The sequence below is a fragment of the Pholcus phalangioides genome, unplaced genomic scaffold (genome assembly GCF_987345545.1).
Source record: "Pholcus phalangioides strain wild (caught in Gottingen) unplaced genomic scaffold, Ppha-v1.0 ptg000009l_1, whole genome shotgun sequence".
Classification (NCBI taxonomy): Eukaryota; Metazoa; Arthropoda; class Arachnida; order Araneae; family Pholcidae; genus Pholcus; species Pholcus phalangioides.
In genome coordinates, this window is record NW_028301602.1 from 49,945,509 (window position 1) to 49,968,594 (window position 23,086).

Genomic DNA, 23,086 nt, shown 5'->3' on the forward strand with positions numbered 1-23,086 from the left:
AGCTTTGATGTAAACCCTTATTTTTTCTATCACGACCACCGAAGGTGACGGTCATGCAATTTTTTGCTCTACAAGCTAAATCACCCCTTAGCTCACAGCCCGTACCCAGCCGGGCCTCAATAACATTTAACTTTTCCCCTCTCTAGTTTATCTCAACACCGCTATGGCTCTCTCAAACGATACTGAAAATATCCCTGTGTGCGTTTTTCACGATGTGATAGCAAAACCGAACAATTCCGGTTGGCACCGACTCCCCGAAAATTTTCGTATCCAAAAGACCACAGCAGAACATGTACAGTCCATGAAAGAATTCTTCGAGGGCATTAAAGACGACTTCAACTGCCTCCTGCAAGCAGACAGCACGTCTTCCAAAGCGTGTAACAAAGGTCTCACCTTCCAAAATGCCTTCCTGGACTTCGGGAAAATCTCAGAAGCATCGGAACCCAAGGAAATTAAACGACTTTAATTTCTCACAGAAGGTGGCATCAAATATTGGATCAACTTCCCCAGCCCATGCTTCTATGATGAGTACCCTGGATTCGCGAAAATGAAAAAGCTAGAAACCCGGAAAAATCTGGAAAAACTTGGAATCAACAAGCTAGATTTCACACCAGCCGAAACAAGCCAAAAATCGAATGGCACTTGCGCAGACTTCAAAACCACAACCGAAGTCCCACAACCAAGCATCATTCCAGATAAATCGAACTTTTCCCGTAAAAATCCTGTTCCCTGTGACATTTCCGGAGAACCAGAAATAATTCTAACGGTCACCTTCGTAAATTCGACAGCTCAGGCTATCCCACAATTCCAAGTGGCAAGCCAGGCCCCATCCAAAAAGACGGCCACTGAGGACCAATCAAAACGCGTCCCCGCTAAAGACATCACGCCCACAGTAATGACTGACAGATCCAAGCCGCCGGAGGAAAGCAAGACAAGCCTAGCCGTCTACATCTCGTCGGATGACCACTGGTTCGAAATCGCGGACCCCCTGCGAGAAATCTGCACCAATAATTTTCAAGTCAAGCTTGAAAGTGAACTTTATAGAATTTCATTCGAAATCAAGACAGATCTTAACAGTGCACTAAATTTTCTTCGCAGCCAAAACATCGAAATTTCCCGTATCTCAAACGGCAACCGAGACGCCTTTAGTGTTGTGCTAAAAGGCCTTGGCAGCAAAACGCCCACTTCAGACATCGAAGCTGAACTCAAAAAACTCGGTTTCAACGTCGTAAACATTTCCCAGATGTCTTCTAAAAAAAGATCGGCTCGAAGGAGGAAACTTCCGCTCTGGAAAATCACGCACCTGCGTGAGCAACCGTCCCGCCGAATTTCTGATATCTCCTCTCTCAAATTCATTTCAAGGAATTTCTCACCATTCCGTAGCTTTCCCAGTCGCCCTTCGCCGGTCCGTTGCACCCGATGCCAACGTTGGTCTCACCGAGCGGTTCTCTGCACCTTCGAGGAAAGATGCATTAAATGCACTGAAAAGCATACGGGACAGCCGTGCTCAAAAGTCTTTGGCATCGATACACCGTCCTGTGTCAACTGCAATCTAGCGGTCACCCAGCCAGCTATAAAAAGTGCAGTGCCTACACAGACGAGCTAAAAAAGATGAAAGTCGAAAAAATCCCACTGAACTCACCGAAAAACAACTTCGTAGCCAGCCCGAAAACACGGATGGAAAAAAACGGGAACGGTGCCATCACCATGATGCCGAGAAGTGTTCAACTTAACCTGAACGAATCCTTGTGCTCCCATCCTCTGAATTCGGCACCACGGCAAACGATTTTCACATCTCCCACAGAAATTTCCTAAACAGTCGCCGAAAATACAAGTCCAGTCGTCCGAGCGAAAAAGTACAAGTCCAGCAAGACGCAAACGTCCAATCGCGCAACAAATACCCAATCTACCGACTTCAAATCGCCAAGTCGTTCTACGGACTTCCGCAAAAGTTTGAAAAAATGCAGAAGCCAGTAGCCGGGAGCTGTCCAGTCGCCGTAAAGCAGACGAAACATGCCGAACCGCCGACGGCACCATCCGCCAACAGCCGAGCTGAACCATCGGACTTTTCCTCTGACTCCGAGATAGATGACTGCTCAAACTCGACTTACTATGTATTCGAGTATGCGAAACTGTGCTTCGAGGACATGAAAAAAATGAAAACCAAAAAAGAGAGGCAAGCTGTCTTCGAAAGGTTTATTGCCGAAGCAGGAAATATTCTTGAAAAAGGCCTCCACGTCGAATTTCCCTGAAATTCTTATATTTTTCGGAAATAATTTCGAAGAAATTTTCACATTAATCGGAAAGTTTACTCTATTTTTCTTTTTCCTTTCCCCATCTTCCTTTTTTTGTCAAAAAAAAAAAAAAAAAAAATCGTGTTTTTAAACTTTCTCTTCATCGAAAATCCTATTTTTTCTCGACTTTGAAAAATAATCGTATTAACACTATCTCTTTTTTTTCCCCCACTCCTTGCCACTAATATTTTTGTGCCTAACATGTTTTATTTTCAGATTCCAGCCAATAGGAAATCGAGGAAGCGTCTAAGTCAATAATAGACAAGCAGGCAAACATCAAAGACGTTGTCCGACCGGGCTTCTTCACAAGCGAAACTAATATAATAATAATACTAAAAACGCAAGGCAGTGGAGGCATTTTACCATCGTTTTAACTTAAATTTTGAACCGACAGACCATTAAATGACCTTTTTTATTCCAAAAGAGGATTTAATCCCAAACCTTCCTCCCACAACATGCACTTACACCACTTCCCTTCACCGGGGGTCCCCAAGGGGCCCCAGCCTGTTTGTTGGCTAATGGCCCGCTTTAAGGCCAGTCACCATCGTAAAATTTTGAGTCTGGTCTGGTCTGGTTATTTTTTTCCATCTTATCTGATTTATCGCATTGCATAGTTACCCTAAAAATCAAATTTCATCGCTGTAAGTATAAAAATGAGAGAGATATGAGTAAAAATGTGTTTGGGGACGCTCTCAACATTGGGAAACTGAATTTCTCAAGGTTGATTGCAGAGGGGAAAAAGACACACCAAACAAGTTTCGAACGATAAATACTGCATATGCTACGCGAGTGCTTGGATTTAGTACTGCTGAAAAATAAATAGTTTCTATTTTATGGAGGTGAAAAACAAATTTTTTTTTAGTACTCTTCATTTTAGTGACTTTGTATCCAAGATTGAACGAATATTTATACCATAATTATTTTAAACGATGTGTCACAAAGCAATTGTTTGTGACGACAATTTCATCAATTCAGAAAAAAAATATAAGAATTTTCCGTTGAACATTGCACTATTTTATATTATAATTTTGTTTCATTTTGCAATTCCTCAATTTTTAATGCTAAAAAAATACGGATGAAACGAAATGCCGTGGCTCCGCAGGCGGTAGAGACGACTCCACCATTAGCCACTACCCAGTGCCGTCTTAAGGCATGGGCCCACCCGGGTACGGCCCGGGGGCCTCAAGACAATAGGGGCCTCACAAAAATGAGATCTGGTTGAAATTTTCGAGAATTTGCCTAGTAGGGCCTCAGAAAAATCACTTGGCCCGGGGGCCCATGATGCTCTTAAGACGGCCCTGTCACTACTCTAAACTTGGCGCACACTAAGATGATTTACGCTATTGGGAGAACCGTTATTTATTGATTATTATTTCCATAAATTGTTATTAACATCAATCTAATTGTATGGTATTAATTTGTGAATTCTTTGCACGTTATTATGTTTACCATTTCAGCTCATGAATATTCTCTAAGGAATGAAACAAATTTCTGAAATAGTGAAAAATTGCAAAATTTTGTTGTTTATTTGTTTACTCGAATTTTTAAAAAGAAGAAAAAATGTTTGAAAAAAAAACTGGATGGATGACTTATTTATCGTATCACCGTATACTTAAAACATTACCTATTTCAGTAAAGTTATGAGCTTCATATTTAAACATTTTCGCATAATTTGTTATGAGAAATTTTTCAATGAGTTTCAAATTTATATCTAGTACAGTATATGGTCCCTAAAAGTGGTCATTTTGATATAATCACTCATATCTCGCGAAATAGAAGTCAGATTGGAATGAAAATTTATTCTGTTGGGTTTTCGACTATGCCGATTCGAATGAAGTAAAAATTAGTGTATGCTTCTATTCATAAATTTTTAAAATATGTTTTAATAATTCATAATTCATACTTTAAAAAAAGACAAATTCAAAATGAGTAATAAAATTATATTTGGCCCATTAGAATCTATCATCTATATATATAAAAACGAATGTATGTCTGTCTGTCTGTCCTTTATGCATTACTACACCATTCATCCGATCGCCATGAAACTTCGGGAAGTTGTTGAGTACACTCCCGCAAAGGTTTCTGGCATAGTACATCTATCCTACGATAGGTGGCACGCATGTCGAAGGTTCCTGGCATAGTTGTGCACCTGGTGGTAGACAACGGCGATTTATATGTTTTATTTTTATAATCATTATTTTTATAATAATTATCATTCTACAGTTTGAAATCATTTTTTATTGATTTATATTTGATTATTATGTATTATATACACATATTGATTTATTAAAAAAACGAAATATTTATCATCGAGCTTGGTGATACAACAATAAAATAATCAGTGCGAAAAAAGTAACTTCCGAAACAATCAAGTTGAGGTGTCAATAAATATTTTGGTTATAAACATAAAAGGAGTAATAACTAATTATTAGTATCATGTTCATCTAGCAAAAATATCCCGTGCTACCCAAGTTTTCTTCAGTTACTAGGAGGATTGGAAAAGTGACAAACCATTACAAAGGAATAAACTGTTATACTGGCAGCATTAAAGAAGAGGCAAACAATCGTAAAGGCATATGCATGTCTGAAACGCATTTTTTGAGAAACACAGTAACCAAAATAAACATTCCGAAAAAGATTATTTGGGGCCTAGGATCCATTCATCATGTTACTATCATTATGTTCGTTATCATTATAACGAACTGTGTGGCATATCCATGAATTTTTCCATTTATTTATTCAGCGAATTTATTTATTCGATTTTTTAGCGATTATTTATTTTCAGCGAATTTGTGAGCATAGTCGACAGTTATGCCCCCCAAACGGTAATCGATTAGTCTGAAGCCCGAAAGAAAAGGGCATTACGAGCTTCAGAAACAGACGAGCAACGGGAAGCAAGATTAGAAGCTGTTCGCATACAAACTGCTCAAGCCCGTTCTTCTCAAACGAACGAGCAACGAGAATCAAGATTGGAAGCCAATCGAGTACGCACTGCTCAAGCCCGTTCGAATGAAACAATTGACCAACGAATAGCAAGACTGGGAACCAATCCAGAACACAATGTTCAATCCAGACGGACACTGCACGCTGATTTGAATCTTGCTGCGTTCCACTACGATGCTGATTATTGCTATGGCGTCAATAGCCATCGCTATCAGATGAAGCGGGAGAGGTCCAATTTCCAGCCCAATATAATATAATAATAAGAGAAAAGGGAAAAGGGGACTTGAGCCATTTAAATTGTAAAAAACATGCTCTTTCGCATCCATCAACACTCCTTAATTTTATGGCCACTTACTTAAAGGGCCCCTTGAAAGTTTGCGTAATAGCCGCTTCGTATTCTTTTTTTCTCTCTCTCTCCCCTATATACTGAAGCCTATTGACCATTGTATTGCCACCTGCAGGCAATTGACTTTATTTCTGACTTTCTTGCTTCCTCTCTACTTTTCTTTTCCTTCTTTTCTTGTACAACTTCCCCCCCCCCCCCACAGAAAACGTCTTCCTCCCATATGCTTCGAAAGATCGTAGGGGGTGAACCTTGACCAATGATGTCAATTTTAATACAATTTGCACCTACGTAATCCTCATCACCCAATAGAAGGATCTTTCTTTGAAGCCGGACTACCAATTAGAAATAGGGGGTTGGTACCCCCAAAACTTTACTTTTTGGAATCATTGAAAAATTAAAGGAGATTGATTAGTGAAAACTAGAAATCAAGTTGGAAAAAAAATGTAGAAAGAGGAGAATTTTTTTGAAAACACATTTTTCAACTGTAGCATCAGGAGCGGCGATCATCCGTGATGAAAGGGATGGAGGAAAAGGTAGGGAAGAAATTCTTACCACAATTCTAGTAAATTATAGACGTTTAGTTAAAACCTAAATTAGGAGGAATTAACCGGGGGCAGAGATGGTGAAATTAGGCATAAAGAGTGATTAAAGAGAGAGTTATTCCAACATCAAGTTAAAATTATTATAATTGAACATACAGTATTTTGTTTATGTATTATGCAGAATTTGATATCGTGGAAATGGATTTTTCTAATTGACTTTAATTTTGTGTAAATATAACTCGTTCTTTTCATATGATCATTTGATTAAATATTAAAAGCTATGAAATTTAACTGATTCCTTCTTTTCATGAGTCATCGTTTTTTTTCTAAATGTATATTGGACCACTAGGAGCCTGGGTTAATCTGATAATTACATATATATATATTCTTCCAGTGGTTCGATATAACAATGGTACCATGACCATTCCCTTACAGTATTATTCCAAATTTTATTTTTGTAATACTGTTCTTAATTCATAAATTTACCCTTTTATCACCTTCAGATAAAAATGTCAAAACATGAACAAATGATGACTCTTGAGAGAATGTTCGAATTGATATGGTCATAATGATAATTTACAAGGAAAAAAAGCAACATTAAGTTGGTGTTGAGATTTATTATTGTATGGAAACTTTGTGTGTTTTGGGAATTTCTACATTTACTTTCATTGAATTTTGATTTTATAATTTTGTGAAATCTTTTGAATATATTGCACTATGGCTGAAGATCCTAGCAATTTTAATAAGTTAGCTGGGTGCCAGGCATTAATTCCCCATTTTGACAACGTATCCGCTGTCACTCCCCGATATTTTGTTGATACGTTAGAGGCAATCGCAAAAACCGCAAATTGTACTGAATCAGAGAAATTATTGTTGCTGAAATCCAGAGTTAGGGGAGATGCGTTGACATAGATAATTAACAATGTTGATTTGGAAAATGAGCAGAATTATGAAAACTTTAAACAGAAATTTTTGGATTTTTTCTCCACCAAAACAAGCCTTGCTACACGACAGCAACTTTTCTCGAATTGTCGCATGTCCTCCGACGAAGGGGTCAAAATCTACGCTGCTCGTGTTTCCACAAATACACAAAAATTTTTCGGCAATGCCGATATCAGTAAACCCGAAGTGAAATCACTTTACGAACAAACACGACTAGCCAAATTCTTGGAACTACCAAAATACAAAAGTTCTATTTTAGTGAAAGACCCCCAATCCTTTCAAGATGCTGTGAATTTCATTGAAACTTTACAAGTTAATGAATCATCAACACAACGCCAAACCATTTGCAATGTAGGGAGCACGGATAAGGAAATGGTCAACTTGATAGAGTCACATGCGAAGCAGACTCATGAAACAATTGCAGCAATCCAAAAGCAGGTGGAAAATCTTCAATTGCACTCCGTGCCCAGGCACGAAACCAATACACAACATCATTTTCAAAATAACCCCTACACAACTCAAGCATTTTCTGGACCCCCCACAGCAACATACTCACACACAGGCGTGGACCGCAGGTTGCGGTGGAAACACTTGCTGCAACGAAACAATTTCACACAGATTTCCACTCAATGATTTTGAAGGTCATAGATACCCTCATTATGCTCAGAATTTTTGTGAAAACTGCGGTCGAAACAATCATACAACTTCAGAATGCTATGCTTATAATCCTGAGCACCGTTTCAACCAACGTTCACACGCACCACGCACTCAAAATTTTCATCAGACATTTCATTCTAATCGAGGACGTTTTAATACACGCAATCATTCACCACATCCTCGAAGAAGCAATAGAGGCAGATCAGTAAGATTTGAGAACAACAACACATCTCATTCCGGTAATTTAAACTAATTAGGGGAACGAACGAAAGTGCTTCCACTTCCGCGGCTAGAGTCCGTTCCCCCAACATGAATACCACTTCAACTTCTACAGAGCCGCAACAAGATACATGTATTACACAAGTTAAAACGATAAACACACAGATTCTGGATTCATAAGAAAATGACTTCTACCTTCCTGTTGCTGATGTGAAATTTGCTGGTTGCCAAACAACCAGTTTGATTGATTCTGGCGCCTCAGTCTCATTACTTCAGTATTCTGTTTTTCAGAAAATCAGAAATGATGCACGGATAAAAAAAGCTAACACTGATGTCAGAGTTAAATCTATTTCAGGAGAGCCACTAGATATTTTGGGGTCATTCAAAATCCCTCTCACTTTGGGAAATAAATGCATTATTCATTCATTTTTTATAGTCAGAAATGATTTGGCTACACAATACCAAGCAATAATTGGCTATGACCTTTTGAAGGCCCACAAATTCACACTCAACCTCGATAATGACATATTAGAAGCTGGTAATACAAAAATTAAAATACGAGACGCCAATTCTCCAACTTGTAACACATTATCCACAGAGTACGCCCGACTAGCAACGAAAATCACACTTTTGCCACACGAATCCAGGGTAGTGTATTTGAAAACGGACATTTTGACTAGTGAAGGGGATGATATAATGTTGACACCTACACTACAAAACGATGCTATAGAAGTACATAGAGCTGTGTGCTCCATCTCTAAAGATAAAACGATCCCCATTATGCTTTCGAACTTGACCGCACGAAAAGTGGCTCTAAACAAAAACACTCGTGTAGGTACAATCACGAATGACGTAGTAATCAGAGACATGGAGGAAATCAAACAGTTATGCAGGCAGGAATTGTCGGAAAATGATTTTGAGCTGAGCCACTTAGACCTTCCAACTCGTTCGAAGCTATTGAAATTACTTTTTGAATTTGGTGATATATTTAGTAAACGCTTATACACCATAGGTTGTACAGATAAAATCACTCCTATTTTACAAGTAGATTCATCAAAACTACCATCTACTCGCCCCTACAATGTTCCCTACGCTTTGAGAGACGAATTAAAATGTCAGTTAAATGAATTAGAACAAGCCAATTTGATTGAAAAATCAGACAGTCACATAAGCTTCCCTTTGATCATGATAAAGAAGAAAAATCCTTCAGGAGACCCGAAGCAACAGAAATGGCGATTGGTAGTAGACTATAGAAAATTGAACGCTCACTTAAAATATCCAAGATATCCTCTACCAATCATTCATCACTTACTGGAAATGCTACGGGGATCTAATCTTTTTTGCTCCCTTGATCTATCATCATCTTTTTGGCAGATTCCTTTGAAACCCGAGGATCGTGACATGACAACATTTAGCTCTCCATTTGGCTCGTTCCGTTACAAAACTATGCCTCAAGGCTTGAATGCTAGTCCGGAAACATTTTCCAATCTTTCAGATCAACTTTTAGCTCCTCTTTCGGATTTGAAAATTGCCAACTATATTGATGATTTTTGCTTGGGTGCCGACAATGTCTCACAAATGCTCTACAAATTGAGAAAACTATTCGAGAGGTTCCGCTATTTTGGTTTGACACTTAATCCAGCTAAATGTTCATTTCTTGTTCCTCAGATCGAATTTCTAGGTCATACTTTGAACAGTTCAGGCATTCGCCCCATTGAGACAAACATTAGAAAGATACAAGACTTTCCAGTTCCCAACACCGTACGGAAAATTCGCCGTTTTATTGGGCTGGTTGGGTATTACAGGCGTTTCATACAAAATTTTTCAGATATTACGGCACCTATTACTAACCTCACTAGAAAGAGTAGAAAATTTCATTGGACTCAAGAGGCCCAGAATGCTTTTGACATTCTAAAACAAAAACTTTCGCAACCTCCAATTTTGATTCATCCGGATTTCAACAAGGAATTTATCCTTTCTACTGACAGCAGTGACGTTGCATTAGCTGCAATGATTGGGCAGAGAATAGACAATTCTAATGTCATACATCCAATTGCATATTTTTCCAAGAAGTTAAATCCCACACAAATTCGATACACTATTATGGAAAAAGAATTAATGGCCATTGTGGAATCTGTAAAAGCATTCAAGTACTATTTGTATGGTAGACATTTCACTATTAGGTGTGATAATGCTGCTTTGACCAAATTATCGAAATGGGATTCACCAGGAAGCAGAGTCACTCGATGGTTTGCATTTCTCTCAGAATTTAATTATGATTTTGAATTAATCAAATCTTCGGAAAACCAAGTCGCCGATATTTTTTCACGCGACTTTCATGTGAATACAGTACAGATCACTTTACCCTCCATAGAGGAGATAAAGTTGGCTCAGCGCGAAGATCCTAAATTGTCAACCATAATCTCTACATTAGAAGACGATAACACTCAACACTCAAAGCTCAGGATTAAGTATGCCCTATCGAATGGTCTTCTTATGCACAAAGGGATTATCACTCGCTCAGGGGGTCAGAAGATCATACTACAAATAGTTATACCTAACAAGTTCAAGCCACACATTCTTGCAGCCAACCACTTGACACACTTTGGACACTTAAAAACATACCACGCCATTAAAGAGAAGTATTTCTGGGATAATTTATACACAGATACAAAACATTACGTAGAATCTTGCACACATTGCATATCTTTCCGATCTCCTCGTAGAGTACCACCTGTTCCATTGCAACGTCATTTTATTCCATCTCGACCAATGGAATATGTCTCTTGCGATTTTGTCGGAAGATTGCCTAACACCTCACGTGGAAACTGCTACATACTTACGTTCATTGATCATTTCACAAAATTTGTGAAACTGTACGCAGTTCCCGACCAAACATCAAAAACAACAGCAGAGAAATTCCTCGACTTTGCTTGCACTTTTGGATTTCCTGAGAAATTATTATCAGACAAAGGTTCAAATTTTGTGAGTGACCTTTTTAAAACACTTTGTAGTCGCCTAGGGGTAACGAAATTGCAAACAACGGCGATGTGCCCACAATCCAATGGTCAAAGTGAAAGGATAAATTCTAACTTGAAGAAGTCCCTCTCTATATTTGCACTAGGAACAACTGATTGGGATGCATACATTAATTACTATGAATTAATTTATAATTCAACTATTCATCAAGCAACACAGGAAAAGCCAGCATATTTACATCTTTCCTACGACCCTACACTTCCAACAGACATTCTTAATCAGACAACTCCACATACACGTGTCTCATATTCTGATTTTGTCACACAAAAAACAACACAACTGCAGTACACATTCAACAAAGTGCGTGAAAGTCTAATTACATCAGCAGAGAGGCAGGAAAATTACCAACGAAAATTCGCGAAAGATAGGAATTTTCACCCAGGTCAATTAGTATTCTTGCATCAACCCGACGCTGATAGACACGCTTCGCTTCCTAAGCGAAGAAATTTCGTCGGTCCTTACAGAATTCTCACAGTTCACAATCCTGTAAATTTTACAATAATTGATACAAGAAATCCAAAAGCAAAACCTATTAAAGTACATGCAAACAGGTTGATCCCATTGAAAGAAAGACGTCAAGAATTGGATTATATGCACAGTACCATTAGGGAAAACAGGAATAGTAGAAATCCGGCAGACTCCATTGTACAACAAAGGCCACACGCTAGTTTCGATGAATTGTCTGACCTTCAATGGCTTCAATGTATTTCTCCTAGTGCCGCACGTTCGGTGGGGAACCCACCCAGCAGTAGCCCTGGGCACTATTCCGAGGAGCCTTCTCGAAACACAGATAACCCTGCCGTTGTAATACCACAATCTTCTATTCAAGGATGTCAAGCCCAAAGGCCTTCCACAAGTACAGCAAGTGATGCACCCCCTGCTCTGGATAATATGTCCCGTAATTTATTGCCTCAGCGTTCCGTTGGTCATCGATACAATTTGCGCTCTAACCGGCCGGCACAAATTAACACTTTCACTTTTAGAACATATTAATCAAGTGTTGTGTATGTAAATACATAAATAATATGGGACTTGAAAATATAAATTTTTCTTTAAATTTCTATAACGATTATTCGAAAATTAATTCATCGAATTTTATAATCGTATTCAGTGATAAGTTTTTTTTTTATTACTGGAATTCCGTCGTGGATACAAATATGTTGTTGATTGTTCAGTGAGAAGGGCCCCTCATTGGACGGTGAACGCTTATTTGTTTCCAATTTTCTTTTCTTTTTTTTTCATGCAAAATTCACAAATTAAATTTGAGGTAGACATTGAAGTACACTGCAAGTTTGATCAAGTCCCACCTTATTTAAAAAAAAATAAAAATAAAAAAAATAAAAAAAATTCATATATGTACATATCTCTATTTCTGAAGAAGCAGAAGATGAAGCATTCAGCAACAATGACTGTCAAATTATGTTTATATTGAAAACTATATGTTTAATGGATGCATTTACATTGTTCATTTCTATGCGTAATCAATTTCGCACCATTATATTTGAGGAAAAAAATTGTTAAAACCTTGAAAACAAAGTAGAGTTATAATGGAATTATGAAAAAAAGTTATTATGAAAGTGTGAGAAAAAATGAGACTATGAGAAAAAAAAAAAAAGATGAAAGAAAAAAAAATGAAATTATAAAAGGAAAATTGAACGTATAAAAAAAAAAAAAGATGAAAGTATAGAAAAAAAAGGGAAATGAAAGTATACAAAAAAGACAAAAACAAAATAAGGATGAAAAAAATGAAATTAAGAAAAAAAAAATGAAATTTAGAAAAAAAAAATGAAATTATGAAAGAAGAAAAAAATGGAAGTGAAGGAAAAGAAAAAAAAAATTTTTTTTTGTCAAAATGTTAAAAATGTGCATGAGGAACAAAAGTATTAATGTTGTACACTTATGCATGCAAGTACTTTCATGTAAATATCCACATATAGCATATATGCAATTTTGTGTTAAGAATACAACATACTGCGTATTAGTGTAGTATAATTTGATGTTGGAATCTATAATCCCTCAGAGTTATTAGGGTTTTAATATTTATATTGAGCATTTAAACAAGTTTAATTTGGGAATGATTATAAATGATCACACTGTGGTAAGATTTTTTTTCTTTCTCTGCCAAATGGTTTATATACTATGTTTCTATATCCCTTCAACGTTCATAATTCATAAGTGAAATGTGCCCGTACTCTCAGGACACCGCTCACAAATTTCAATTATCTCTGCTTAGAGGAGACAGTTACCAACTGTTTCAAACTTTCCCTTCGAACGATGCAAATTCCTTTTCAGCAGACAACGACATCGATCACTCAGACTCGTTGATGCGATGGTTCACCGAGTAATGTGGCAGTGATATCTTCAAGCAAAGAAATTTGCTAACTTCACTAATGTGTTCAAAACTTCAAATTGAATTGCCATTTCCAGACACCATACACTGAAATTGTTTACGTGCAATTTCTCTTGGATACGCCTACGGAACGAGATGCTTCGCCGGTGTCGCACTTTGGTTGTCCTCAGTAGTCTGTGTAACAAATAGTGTTCGGGACTGACTGCACGTCTGAACACGAACGAACGGTCGAATAATTCTCTTCGTAATAATTTCGTTTAATAATTTTCGCTTCGACAGTACTCCAGCGTCGTCCTCTATTCAGTGACTGACATGTGAAAAGAACAAACACATTCGACGCTCTCTACGATACACATTCGCTGCAAAGTGCAACCCACGCTGAACATCATGAGGACTGATTTCTGACATTGGGTCTAGTGCGGATTGAGCCATAACAAGCCAATTTGTTTCCTGTACAGCTGGATTTTGAAAATTTACACTTTCGAACTAATAACTCTCGAGGCACTGAACAAGTATGTTGAAGTTCAGAGTAATGAATGTGCTGTAACTTATCTAGTATCAATGCGCAGCATTTTCAGGGAAACATGTTCTGCGACACTTAATGTTACATTTATTTCAGTGATAAATGCGACAGTGATTTTCTTGTTGCTATGTCTAAGCGTATTATTAATATATTTTTGTGACGTTATCCGAAGAAATTGTATGTATCTTCGCTATTCCGAGAAAAAAAAAAAAAGTACTTCCGATAAATCATCGAAAGAGATGATAGGTAATCTACGTTATGAATTTATGAAATTTTTAAAAGCTTCCGTGTATTTCATGCTCAGTGGGTTTTGTAAAGCTATTTTGTATATTATTTTATTTCAGCTTATATTATCTTTCTGCAATTCACTTACGACAATATCGAAGCACATGTATATGTCTACAACACATAATGTATATTTACTTCTAATTTTTATATTACATATATATATTTTTTTCTTTTCGCATATGTATAAGTATATCTAGGTACGAGTATTCTTTTCAATGCATTCCTACATTGCTTACCTTTGTGTCAAGTGATGTACATTTGTACATACCAGATTTTCATTCATGTTTTGAAGAGCAAACATAATTTTATTGCCAGTATTGTAATCTCCCAACTTATATTTTCTTTTTCTTTTTTTTTCGTTTTTTTTTTCTTTTTCCGCAAGATGGATGTGCATTGCTATGGCGTCAATAGCCATCGCTATCAGATGAAGCGGGAGAGGTCCAATTTCCAGCCCAATATAATATAATAATAAGAGAAAAGGGAAAAGGGGACTTGAGCCATTTAAATTGTAAAAAACATGCTCTTTCGCCTCCATCAACACTCCTTAATTTTATGGCCACTTACTTAAAGGGCCCCTTCAAAGTTTGCGTAATAGCCACTTCCTATTCTCCTTTTCTCTCTCTCTCCCCTATATACTGAAACCTATTGACCATTGTATTGCCACCTGCAGGCAATTGACTTTATTTCTGACTTTCTTGCTTCCTCTCTACTTTTCTTTTCCTTCTTTTTTGTACAACTCCCCCCCCCCCCCCCCCCACAGAAAACGTCTTCCTCCCATATACTTCGAAGATCGTAGGGGGTGAACCTTGACCAATGATGTCAATTTTAATACCATTTGTACCTACGTAATCCTCATCACCCAATGGAAGGATCTTTCTTTGAAGCCGGACTACCAATTAGAAATAGGGGGTTGGTACCCCTCAAAACTTTACTTTTTGGAATCTTTGAAAAATTAAAGCAGATTGATTAGTGAAAACTAGAAATCAAGTTGGAAAAAAAATGTAGAAAGAGGAGAATTTTTTGTAAACACATTTTTCAACTGTAGCATCAGGAGCGGCGATCATCCGTGATGAAAGGGATGGAGGAAAAGGTAGGAAAGAAATTCTTACCACAATTCTAGTAAATTATAGACGTTTAGTTAAAACCTAAATTAGGAGGAATTAACCGGGGGCAGAGATGGTGAAATTAGGCATAAAGAGTGATTAAAGAGAGAGTTATTCCAACATCAAGTTAAAATTATTATAATTGAACATACAGTATTTTGTTTATGTATTATGCAGAATTTGATATCGTGGAAATGGATTTTTCTAATTGACTTTAATTTTGTGTAAATATAACTCGTTCTTTTCATATGATCATTTGATTAAATATTAAAAGCTATGAAATTTAACTGATTCCTTCTTTTCATGAGTCATCGTTTTTTTTCTAAATGTATATTGGACCACTAGGAGCCTGGGTTAATCTGATAATTACATATATATATATTCTTCCAGTGGTTCGATATAACATTATGATTACAGTCTTCATCGAAGTGTCGTTATTGGAAAAATGGACAAGTTATGCGAATTTTGCCGTGCATTGAAATTCAAGAATGAAACTCCAGGAATTTGCTGCGCAGGTGGAAAAGTGAAATTGCCAGAATTGTATTCACCACCCGAACCATTATCAACGTTGGTATCAGGTGACACAAGCCAGTCGAAACATTTCTTGGCAAACATACGCAAGTACAATTCATGTTTCCAAATGACATCGTTCGGTGCAACAGAAATCATACGTGACAATTACGTGCCAACGTTCAAAGTGCAAGGGCAAATTTATCACCGTGCTGGATCACTTCCATCACTGCCGGATTCAGATCACAAATTTCTCCAAATTTATTTCATGGGAACCACTGATCAACAAGTTGATCAACGTTGTCGATTCAATACCAGCACTAATCGAGAAATTGTAGCTGCGATTCAAAATTTATTCGATCAACGCAACGAATTAGTTCGACTGTTCAGGACGGCCCTCGAGCGAATGCCAGCTGATGATTATATGAGTATTGCAATTCAGTGAAATCGATCAAATACATTTGCAAATATGTCAACAAAGGAAGCGATATGGCAGTTTTTGGAGTGGGAAATGCATCTGCACCAATCGATGAAATCGAACGATATCAATTGGGACGCTACATTAGTAGCAATGAAGCTGTTTGGCGTATTTTCTCATTTCCAATTCATGAACGTCATCCAACACTTGTTCATTTGGCAGTGCATCTTGAAAATGGACAGCGGGTGTATTTTACAACGGAAAATGTACATGCAAGAGCATTTTCGCCACCGCAAACAACGTTAACTGCGTTCTTCTCATTGTGCACGGATGATTTGTTCGCAAGAGAATGCTACTTTACTCAGAAGTGCCAAAATACTACTCATGGAATGCATCAGCGAAAAAATTTCATCATAAACAGGGCAAACCAGTTGAAGGACATCCAAATTTATATTCGTCCGACACGTTAGGCCGTCTGTATACAGTTCATCCAAACAATCAAGAATGTTTTTACTTGCGATTACTGTTAGTTAACGTACGTGGACCGAAATCCTTCCAAGAACTGAGAACAGTAAATGGTGAAGTATGTGTGACCTATCGAGAAGCTTGCCAAGAATTAAATCTTCTTGAAAACGATGCACATTGGGACACAGCACTTGCTGATTTATCGAATACTGCTCAACCACAGCAAATACGCACGTTATTTGCGATAATATTGACAACGTGTTTCCCATCCAATCCGAAAGATCTTTGGGAAAAATACAGGGATTATATGAGTGAAGACATCCTACGTCGTTTGCGAGCAATGAATCCGGACATGCAATTCACACCAAATGTGTATAATGAGGCGTTGGTTTCGATCGAGGATATATGTTTGTCAATCGCTAACAAAGCATTGGTGCAGTTGGGAATGTGCGCACCAAATCGATCTGCAAATGACGCGTACGATCGTGATTTGCAACGTGAAACACACTTCGATGTCGATGATTTGGGTACATTTGTTGAAAAGAATCTTCCGAAATTGGTTCCAGAACAACGCATTGTATATGACACAATCATGCAAGCAATTCGAAATCAAAGCGGCGGATTGTACTTCATAGAAGCGCCCGGAGGTACAGGCAAAACTTTTCTCATTTCAATCATTTTGGTAAACCATACGATCACGGAATAAAATTGCACTGACAATTGCATCATCTGGAATTGCGGCAACACTTTTGGATGGTAGTCGAACAGCGCATTCAGCACTGAAATTGCCGTTGAATTTGCAAACCACTGAGACGCCAACATGCAATATCACCAAAAATTCCGGAATGGCAAAGTTCTCCAAACATGTGAACTTATCATGTGGGACGAATGTACAATGGCTCACAAAAAAGCATTGGAAGCGCTTGATCATACACTGCAAGATTTGAGGGGAAGTGGACAGCCCTTCGGTGGAACACTCATTTTATTGTCTGGTGATTTTCGACAAACTCTGCAAGTCATACCGCGTTCAACACCCGCTGATGAACTTAATGCATGTCTCAAATCATCAGTTCTATGGCGACATGTGTAAAGAAATTGACTTTGGAAACCAGTATGCGTGTTCAACTACAAAATGATGCACCCGCCGAACGTTTCGCAAAACAATTGCTGGATATTGGGAATGGGAAGATGGCAATCGACAGATCTACACAATGTATCACATTGCCAACAAACTTTTGTAAGATGACATCAACCAAACACGAATTGATTCAAAAGGTTTTCCCAAATATCGCGCGGAATTACAAAAAACATCAGTGGCTCAGTGCACGTGCTATACATTATTAGCAGCTACGAACAAAGATGTCAATGCCATCAATTTCAGCATTCAAAACGGAGTACCAGGCGAAGCGACAACGTATAAGTCCATCGATACTGTAATGAATCAAGACGAAGTTGTGAATTACCCAAAGGAATTCTTGAATTCACTCGATTTGCCATGTATGCCACCGCACATTTAAACATTGAAAATTGGCGTGCCTATCATTCTTCTCCGAAACATCAATCCACCACGACTTTGCAACGATACAAGACTTTCAGTGAAAAAGATGATGAACAATGTCATCGAAGCTACAATTTTGAATGGGAAATTCAAGGATGAGGATGTATTGTGGTTGCCACGTATTCCAATGACCCCAACAGATATGCCATTTGAATTCAAACGTTTTACAGTTTCCGGTTCGACTCGCCTCGCTTTTGCAATGACCATCAACAAAGCACAAGGACAATCGCTGCAAGTGTGTAGGCTAGATTTGGAGAATCCGTGCTTCTCACATGGACAACTGTATGTGGCCAGCTCACGCGTCGGAAAACCTTCCGATTTATTCGTAAACGCACCAGACGGGAAAACAATTAATATCGTGTATCCACAAGCACTCTAATAAATAAATAGAATTAAAACGACGCTTTGAAATGTTTTCCATATGAAAATGAACAAGTTTCAATAAAAATGACACAGTGTAAGTTGAATGTTATCATAACGAGTTTCCTTGAATTTCCTATCTTCTGAGATCGCAGCAACGCGCGATGGGTAAGCTAGTTTAATATAAAAGTTAATGAGATACCAATGTTATTTCAGCAATTATGCTCAAAAACAGGATGTTTCCGTTTAACATTACGACACTCATTTTTCAAGAATTCATATTTCACTAACCGTTCGTTCAAAATTGATGAAATTTGGTATTTCGGCATTTCTTGAGATACTGAATCCAAATATGTAAGAAAAAAATGGAGTTACCATTGCACTTTCAAAAGTTGGGTCTTGTTTCAACATTTAGATGCCCCCTTAAGAAAAAATGAACTTAATACACGCATGGAAGATCTTAAACGAAGAAGAATGATACCTTTCTTTTTCTTTTACAATAAATAGAATCCAAGATATCGTCATCGTTCGGTTAAAAGTTGTGGATACTGTACATCACCACGTTCAATTCACCATGACAAATAATTTAAAGAAACATGAAGCATATTAAAAAAATTATTGTTAGTCTTGTAATGTTAGCTTCACTTACATACATAATGTAAACACAACGATGACTCATTTATCGCATTAACCATGGTTTGACAATTATGCATAATGACTTAAAAATGTAATCGATTCACGGTATATGAGCAAAATTTATCCAACTTACCGAAATGGCCGGTGATTATTTATATAATAACAGCTCTTTATCACTTTCACCATAACATATATAGCATGGCCCCTCTTCATGGAGGGTGGCAGGGATCCATCCCAGTGAACGTGGGATCATATCGGATGATTAAGTATGGATATGTTTGTTTGTTTTTTACTGCAACATGTTAAAAAAATATTATGTATTTATCATTTCTTCAAAACCGTATTCACATTTGCTGAAATAATCTTCGCCATTTTTTCAGGCTTTTTTTTTTTTTTTTGAAGCCGAGCACAATTCAGGTCTATCGCCATGGGCAATTTACTACCTAGTGAGTTGTGCCGGAAGTGTAAGTATGTGTACCTAACAGTCTGAGTTCGTATGTGTTGTGTATGATTTTTTAGTGTTGTGTATGATTTTTTAGTGTTGTGTATGATTTTTTAGTGCTGCCATCTATATCTCAGAAGTGAAGTGAGTGAAGTGTAATGACTGTATATTTGTACTGTTTGTAGGACTGTTGCTCTCTGTGGCGAGACTTTTTAACGGGGAGATCGGCTCACATTTGCGCCTTGAAGTTGGGAAACACAGAAAACCAACTTCAGCCGACCACATTTTTTTTTTTTTTTTCAGGCTAGCGTCGCCCTAAAATTTCTTTTTCTCTCTATCTTGTCAACAACAAGCTGTTGTTAATTTTTAGCTGGGCGCTGATTGGCCAATGGCGAAAGAGGCAGAATGGCTTTTATAATTTTGGTTCCATCAGTGCCCGTTGTTGGCAGGTTTTATTGTATAAAATTGTAAAGTATGAACAAAAGGCAGTTGAAGTTGCTATATCTCCATCTCAGAAGGAAACGGAGGGATAGATGTATGTGGGTACATCATAATTTGATGAACAGGGACCTTCATATGGCGTTTTTAAGGGTATTTATGGCAAATAATTAAAAAAATTCCGTGCAAAATCATCTTTAAAAAGTAGCCAAAGATGCGGACGAATCCACTCCGCATCCGCATGGTGTGAGAAGGCCGCCTCTGAGAGGCCTTTCACACGGAGCGGATGCGGGTCCGGAAGAAGTTTTAACAATTGGAATATACTGAGCCTTTCAGACGAACCGAAATATCTCCGCACCTAGGAAATGTTCATGTTGGTACGGACGTCGTCCGCATGTGTCAAAACCTAAGTGCGGGCTCCGCATCCGCACATACAAGTTATGGCAATTGGGTTATTCGGGGCTATTCACACGATGCGGATACGGAGCGAATTCGTCCGCATCTTTGGCTACTTTATATATATATATATATATACAAATACAAATACAAATACAAATACAACGCCACAACAGGCAAAATGCCCAACGAGGTGGCTGATAAAAAGATGCCCATAAAAATATGGTTGTCATATGTTTCAAAAATACAGCAACCCAATTAAAAATGCAATTAACACAAATTACAAACAATATATACACATGATAAAATATTATACAATGCCCATAAAGAATACTTATGGTTGTCTTATTCTAAGAATGGATAGCTTCTCGATTTACCCCAACATGTTTATCGTATTTCTTTTTAAACGTGTCAATTGTGTTACAATTTACTACCTCCGGGGGTAAGCTATTCCATTTATTAACAACCCTATTGGAGAAAAATTCCCTGCGACACCATAACCTTGCATTGTCCCTCACCAATCGATACTGGTGTCCCCTTGTAAAAGCAGTCGATTGGCGGTGTACTAAAAGTTCATGGTCCATCCTATCCATCCCATTGAAAATTTTGAACACTTCGATCATATCTCCTCGACACCTGCGTTCATCCAATGTAAACATATTCAAAAAATGAAGTCTTTCTTCATAACTCAAGCCCTGTGTGCCAATAAGGACACGCGTAGCTCTTCTCTGCACCCCTTCAACCAAGTCTATGTCCCTCTGTAGGTATGGTCTCCAAAACCTTACAGCATACTCCAGTCCAGGACGAACTAAGCCTCGAAAAAGCGGAAGAATGACTTTAGGAGAACGCGAAGAGACCTTTTTGAAAATGAGACCAAGCATTCTATTCGCTTTTTTGACAACCGCTGAACAATGTTCAGAAAACTTAAGTCGCTCGTCAATGAGAATTCCCAAATCGGTGACTCTAGTTGCATCCGGGATAGTGACACCATTCAACTCGTAAGAGAACCGTGGGTTGTTCGAACCAAAATGAGCGACCATGCACTTATCTACGCTAAACGTCATGCTCCATTCATTTGCCCATGCTGCAATCTTGTTTAAGTTGGTCTGGAGCAACTCCCTATCGCTTTCATTCCCGATTACCCCCATTAGCTTCACATCATCTGCGAATTTGCTAGTAATTCCATCGATACCCTGATCGAGTTTATCGATAAAAAGTGAAAAAAGTATGGGGCCAAGGACACTTCCCTGAGGAACCTATATAGGGGAAAGTGACCTATAATGAAATACTTTCCTTATATGAGACACCCCTTTATCTCTTTTGTGCGGTTGTGACATCTGTTTTTAGAGGTATGCACTATTAGCTATTTTCCAAAACTTTTATAGTGTAATCCCGGCCTAAGGCTGGTATTACCCTATAAAACTTTGATTAAAAATTCTTTTATAAAACTTGAAAAATGCAACCATTAGGCGGGTCAGTTAAATTCACGGTAGATGAAGCGGCCAACAACATAACCTTACTCATTTGCATGCGACTCCAGCTTCAAGAGCATATTTAACTGCGCAGCCTGCCCAAAAGTTTTTGAAATTATTTTTCGACGGGTTGTACAACGCACAATGTAAGTCATTTTTAAACATTTCGTTATTAGTACATACTCAGCATTACGTGTAGTTTCATATTCATGTATCGATTTCTCAATTCTTTTGCTTATTTCTTGATTTATTCGGTGATATTTCTTAAACATTGGTTTTGCCCAGTATGAGATACAATGAAGTCCCTAATATGGGATATCTCATATTGAGACTCATTTTGTAGACGCCTAAAGTACCACTTCTTCTCATTTATTTCCAGTGATCTTAAAGCAAATTAGCATTTTTATGATGGCTCCTGTAAAGCGAAAGAAATGGTCCCGGGAAGCGATAGCGGAAGCAGTAAATGCTGTTAAGGAGAAGAGGATGGGTTACCTACTACTACACCACACATATACCTCGTCCATATTCCTCTGCGGAACCTCTAACGAATTGGTACATGCGGGAATGTGCGTGTATGTGTAGTGAAACTTGACGTGAAGTTTGTTTCTGTGTAATGCTTGTTATGTGTAGTGCTGCCATCTGCCACCAGTTTTTCTAACTATGAATGAAGTATGATGATTGAATAATTTACGTTGTAGGCCTGTTGCTCTCTGTGGCGAGAGTAGGGTGATTTTAGCGGTTTTGGTGCACAATAGGACTGCGCATTTGCTGCGCATCAAACAATAGGGCTCCCCACTTGCTGCGCATCAAACAATAGGGCTCCCCACTTGCTGCGCATCAAACAAATGGGTGCTTCGCACTTGTTGAGGCTCGCTAGATGGCGCTTCCTATGACGTCATTCCTAAATTATCGTTCTTGCCTATGACGTCATTCCCAAATTATCGTTTTTCAGGGGGGTCATTCCTAAATTAAACTTTATTTCCCAAGTGATGATTTTTTTCAGGGAACATTCCTAAATTAAACTTTTGAATTCATTTTCTGACTTAGAAAAAATTTGCTCCTAAATTAAACTTTATTTCCTGACTTGTTTTTTTTTTTTTGGAGGGATGCTCCTAAATTTTTTTTTTCCATCCCAAGTGATGAGA

General features: G+C 37.9%; 1 protein-coding gene across 1 annotated transcript in view; it reads right to left on the reverse strand.

Moving 5' to 3' along the window:
• Positions 1-4,254: 4,254 nt before the first annotated feature.
• LOC149083264 (alpha-tocopherol transfer protein-like) overlaps positions 4,255-23,086 on the reverse strand; it is a 232,971-nt gene continuing 214,139 nt past the window's right edge. The window contains exon 6 of the mRNA XM_089236476.1: positions 4,255-4,443. Within this exon, the coding sequence (XP_089092602.1) occupies positions 4,396-4,443 (48 nt within the window). The 3' untranslated portion in view covers positions 4,255-4,395. The remainder of the gene's footprint in view (positions 4,444-23,086) is intronic.